General features: G+C 46.6%; 1 protein-coding gene across 1 annotated transcript; it reads left to right on the top strand.

Annotated features, from left to right (window-relative positions):
* Nucleotides 1-562: 562 nt before the first annotated feature.
* LOC117940101 (PEX5-related protein-like) lies at nucleotides 563-4,831 on the top strand (the record flags this gene model as incomplete). The annotated part of the gene is made up of 5 exons (XM_034865484.1): nucleotides 563-736; nucleotides 1,452-1,548; nucleotides 3,034-3,228; nucleotides 4,512-4,632; nucleotides 4,756-4,831. Coding segments are annotated over exons 1-5 (663 nt in total), but the record flags the coding sequence as incomplete, so codon positions are not given.
* Between the last annotated feature and the right edge of the window lie 502 nt (nucleotides 4,832-5,333).

Here is a 5,333-nt window from a genome sequence, read left to right as displayed (position 1 = left end):
CTCTCACTCATTCACTCATTCTCTCTCTCTCTCACTCACTCATTCTCTCACTCACTCACTCACTCACTCACTCACTCATTCTCTCACTCACTCACTCATTCTCTCTCACTCACTCACTCACTCATTCACTCACTCACTCACTCACTCACTCACTCACTCATTCACGGGTCTAGACCACTCTATAATTTACAGATATATCTCTCCTATAGTTAATGGCCTGTCAGAAGGCAGCAGAGCGTCTGATTGGCTGCTGTGTGCAGCAGAGCGTCTGATTGGCTGCTTTTTACAGCAGAGCGTCTGATTGGCTGCTTTTTACAGCAGAGCGTCTGATTGGCTGCTGTGTGCAGCAGAGCGTCTGATTGGCTGCTTTTTACAGCAGAGCGTCTGATTGGCCGCTGTGTGCAGCAGAGCGTCTGATTGGCTGCTGTGTGCAGCAGAGCGTCTGATTGGCTGCTGATTGGCTGCTTTGATCAGCAGAGCGTCTGATTGGCTGCTGTGTGCGTCTGAGTGAACCAACATGTCGCTCTGCCTGTTGTAGGGGAAAGGGGAAAGAGCCGTTGCCATGGTGCTGAAGGAGCTTCCTGGTAAAAAGTCAACCTCAGAAGGAAACGCCCTCTTCACCGTGACAACCAAGGTCAGCATGACGACCTCACTGATGCTCCTCCTTTCATTGGCTACTGCTCTCACACCTGCAGCTGCACGTCGGCCAATCACCAACACTACACAGTACTACACAGTACTACACAGTACTACACAGTACAGTACAATACTATACAGTACAATACAGTACAATACAATACTACACAATACTACACAATACAATACTACACAATACAGTACTACACAATACAGTACTACACAATACTATACAGTACAATACAGTACAATACTATACAATACTACACAATACAGTTCAATACTACACAGTACTATACAGTACTATACAGTACTACACAGTACTACACAGTACTATACAGTACTACACAGTACTATACAGTACTATACAGTACTACACAGTACTATACAGTACTATACAGTACTACATACACACAGTACACATAGTATAGTCCTAGTTACCCAGCATGCATGTCTTTATGGGGGGAGGAGAACCCAAAACTCCCATAGAAGGGATTTGAACCCAGAACCTTCTTCCTGAGTGTTTTGAGTCTACGGAAACATTCAGACAGTAGAGGAAGGACGACTATAAATCAAACAATAAAACAATGAAATGAAAGGTTGTAAGACCACATTCTGCTCTCTGGTGTCTTTATCCGACCAATCGGACGTCAGTTCCTCCCCGTTTGACCCCCCTGGGACTCTTAAAACTCATATGAAGCAGCTCATTTGGGTATACATGTACCGGGAGCGCCCTATTGGTGGAGATCTCTGATGTAGGCGGGGTCAGAGGCCAGCTGCACCAATCACATCGCTGTGTCTTTCTCTGTCTCCAGCAGGAGAGTCGTCCCCTGCTGAGTCCCTCGATCGATGACTTCCTGTCGGAGAGCCGAAGCGACTCCTCCTCCCGCCCCCCCACCTCCAACACAGCAGGTAGACTCCTCCTAATGAACTCTCCCTCTGTCCCCCTCTATGTCCCCCTCTGTGTCCCCCTCTGCCCCCCTCTGTCTCCCTCTGTCCCCCTCTGTGTCCCCCTCTGTCCCCCTCTGTCTCCCTCTGTCCCCCTCTGTGTCCCCCTCTGTGTCCACCTCTGTCTCCCCCTCTGTCCCCCTCTGTGTCCCCCTCTGTCTCCCTCTGTCCCCCTCTGTGTCCCCCTCTGTCTCCCTCTGTCCCCCTCTGTCTCCCTCTGTCCCCCTCAGTCTCCCTCTGTCCCCCCCTCTGTCTCCCTCTGTCTCCCTCTGTTTCCCTCTCTTTGGTTTTTCTCTAACTTTTCTTTGTCTCTCTGACCTCGTGTCTCCTCCTGTCCTCTAACTCTGTGTCCTCGGCCGTCCCCCTTCCTTCCTCCTCTGTGCCCATCTGTCTCCTCCGTCTCAGCGGGTAGACGTCCCGCTAATTAGCACCTCTGACCCGCTGCGTCCTCCTCACATCCATCACCAGCCTTGTTTAACACACCCGGTGCTTCTAGAACAGGAGGCCGAGGCGGCTGAAATTTCATCCGTTCAGACCGGAGATCAAACTGTGTGCTCATGTTCAGAAAGCAGTGATGACATTTAAAGGTCACCCTGCACACAATACTCTGTTTGTTGTTGCTGAAAATGGACGCCGTAATCTCATATGCAGGTTTCAAGTTATTGATTATGAAGCTCTAAGATAGAATCACTTATCACTGCATCTTTTCTGACTCGTTTATGATGCACTTGGACTTTGAAGAGTAAGAGCTTTTCCCTGAAACAGCCCTGAAATCACCATCACCAAACCCACCAGACTCCATGTAAATAGTCACTACTTTTAGTGTGTATAGAGCAGCATATCTCCACCAGACTCCATGTAAATAATCACTACTTTTAGCGTGTATAGAGCAGCATATCTCCATCAGACTCGATGTAAATAGTCACTACTTTTAGCGTGTTTGGGCAGCATATTTCCACCAGACTCCATGTAAATAATCACTACTTTTAGCGTGTATAGAGCAGCATATCTCCACCAGACTCCATGTAAATAGTCACTGGGTTTGGTGATGGTGATTTCGGGTATGGACCAAATTCTTCCAATATTATTTAACACTTTTTTGTGGTTTTCTGGACCTTTTTCTGGATTTTTTTTCAATGTTTTTGGTCCTTTTTCTGTCGTAAATCTTTTTTTTAAGACGTTTTTCAACATTTTTATAACTTTTTCTGATATTTTTGCTGGTTATTCTATGTTTTTGTCTCTATTGTTTTGCATTTTCAATGCTTTTTTCAACGTTTTTTCAACTTTTTCCACATTTTTGTCACGTTTTCAACTTTTTGTCAAAATCTTTAATATTTTTTCTTCGTTACATTGCGTGTTGTTTTGTTTTACCTTACCTTGTTGTGCCAAAAACACGAGAAAAACACCCTGAAGTTCCCCTTTAACTGTTTTTAATCCTTCGGCCTGCAGTCCTGTCCACAGCTCTGGACCTGGTGGACCTCAGCGACCCGGGCGGTTGCCGCGGTAACACCGAACAGACGAGGAGTCCCGTGAGGAGAAAGGGGGGCTCGCGGAGTCCCCGACGCCGGACCAGACCGGAGGAGACGGAGCTGATCCAGGTGGAGGCGCAACAACTTCCTGCCAGTCCCATCTCCCTAGACTCAGGTACTCAACACACAGGAAGCAGTTAAAACAACTTCCTTCAGCCTCATCTCTCTAGACTCAATGTCAAGGATCCTTGCTTGGTAGAACTAGTCCTTCGAAAGATCCTTCTTGTTAGGACTAGTCCTTCCAAGGATCCTTCTTGGTGTACCTAGTCCTTCCAATGATCCTTCTTGGTAGTACTAGTCCTTTCAAGGATCCTTCTTTGTAGGACTAGTCCTTCCAAGGATCCTTCTTGGTAGAACTAGTCCTTCCAAGGATCCTTCTTTGTAGGACTAGTCCTTCCAAGGATCCTTCTTGGTTGGACTAGTCCTTCCAAGGATCCTTCTTGGTTGGACTAGTCCTTCCAAGGATCCTTCCTTGGTAGAACTAGTCCTTTCAAGGATCCTTCTTGGTAGGACTAGTCCTTCCAATGATCCTTCCTTGGTAGAACTAGTCCTTCCAAGGATCCTTCTTGGTAGAACTTGTCCTTTCAAGGATGCTGCTTTGTAGGACTAGACCTTCCAAGGATCCTTCTTTGTAGGACTAGTCCTTCCAATGATCCTTCCTTGGTAGAACTAGTCCTTCCAAGGATCCTTCTTTGTAGTACTAGTCCTTTCAAGGATCCTGCTTTGTAGGACTAGTCCTTCCAAGAATCCTTCTTGGTACTACTAGTCCTTCCAAGGATCCTTCTTTGTAGGACTAGTCCTTCAAGGATCCTTCCTTGGTAGAACTAGTCCTTCCAAGGATCATTCCTTGGTAGAACTAGTCCTTCCAAGGATCCTTCTTGGTAGAACTAGTCCTTCCAAGGATCCTTCTTGGTAGAACTAGTCCTTCCAAGGATCCTTTAGTTAGGACTAGTCCTTCCAAGGATCCTTCTTGGTGTACCTAGTCCTTCCAAGGATCCTTCTTGGTAGAACTTGTCCTTTCAAGGATGCTGCTTTGTAGGACTAGTCCTTGCAAGGATCCTTCTTGGTACTACTAGTCCTTCCAAGGATCCTTCTTTGTAGGACTAGTCCTTCCAATGATCCTTCCTTGGTAGAACTAGTCCTTCCAAGGATCCTTCTTTGTAGTACTAGTCCTTTCAAGGATCCTGCTTTGTAGGACTAGTCCTTCCAAGGATCCTTCTTGGTACTACTAGTCCTTCCAAGGATCCTTCTTGGTAGAACTAGTCCTTCCAAGGATCCTTCTTGGTAGAACTATTCCTTCCAAGGGTCCTTCCTTGGTAGGACTAGTCCAGGGAGCAGCTAACTTCCTAACAGTCTCATGTCTCTCTGAAAGTGTTTTTCGTGGTTGATGTGTTGCAGTCAGTCTGCCGTCTCCTCTGGACAAATGGGACGAGGTGATGCTGGACGTGGAGGACGCAGGAGGCAGGACAAGGGACGATAAGCGCTGCACCTCCCACCACTCCTCCAGCGAACTGCTCTGGTAAATACAACAGTAGAAGAAGAAGTAGTGTGTGTGTGTGTCTTTGTAGTCTTTGTCTTGTGTACATTTCCTCAAGAAATTGTGAGGTGTAGTACTACGTTGATGTGTATTTTGTACCTTCAGGTCTGCAGAGTTTAAGACGAAGAACTCCTTCAACGTCCACAGCTTCGATGATCTGGACTTCATACCTTCATCACAGGTCAGCCGCCGTTGTCATGATGTCTGAAATATGAATTAGTTGGGGGGTCTGTGTGTGGCTGACTGAGTTTTTGTTTCTTTCTTTTGAATGGGTGGTGTCACTCCTGTCAGACTGATTAGCACACCTGATTCATATTAGCTCTTTCTGTGTTGCTTCATAAGACCTGCAGTTCTCCTCAGTCTTTGCCGGATTGTTACGTTGTATACAAGTGGGGAGGACGTTTTTTTCTTGTTTCCTTACCTGCCTGCTACTCTGAGGAGAACACCCTGCCTGCCTCTACTGCCTGCTGTCTAGCCTGCCACCCAGTTGTATTACTGGCCTCACCTTGTCCTGACTGCACTGCAATAAACTGTTTAAAAGACCTTCCATCTTTGTCTGCTTCTGGGTTAAACCTTTTCTGACAGCCGTCTTAAAGTACACACCCATATATATATATATATATATACACTCACCGGCCACTTTATTAGGTACCCCATGCTAGTAATGGGTTGGACCCCCTTTT

The sequence above is a fragment of the Etheostoma cragini genome, unplaced genomic scaffold (assembly GCF_013103735.1).
Source record: "Etheostoma cragini isolate CJK2018 unplaced genomic scaffold, CSU_Ecrag_1.0 ScbMSFa_1691, whole genome shotgun sequence".
Taxonomy (NCBI): domain Eukaryota; kingdom Metazoa; phylum Chordata; class Actinopteri; order Perciformes; family Percidae; genus Etheostoma; species Etheostoma cragini.
This window is presented reverse-complemented; position numbering and strand designations above follow the sequence as displayed.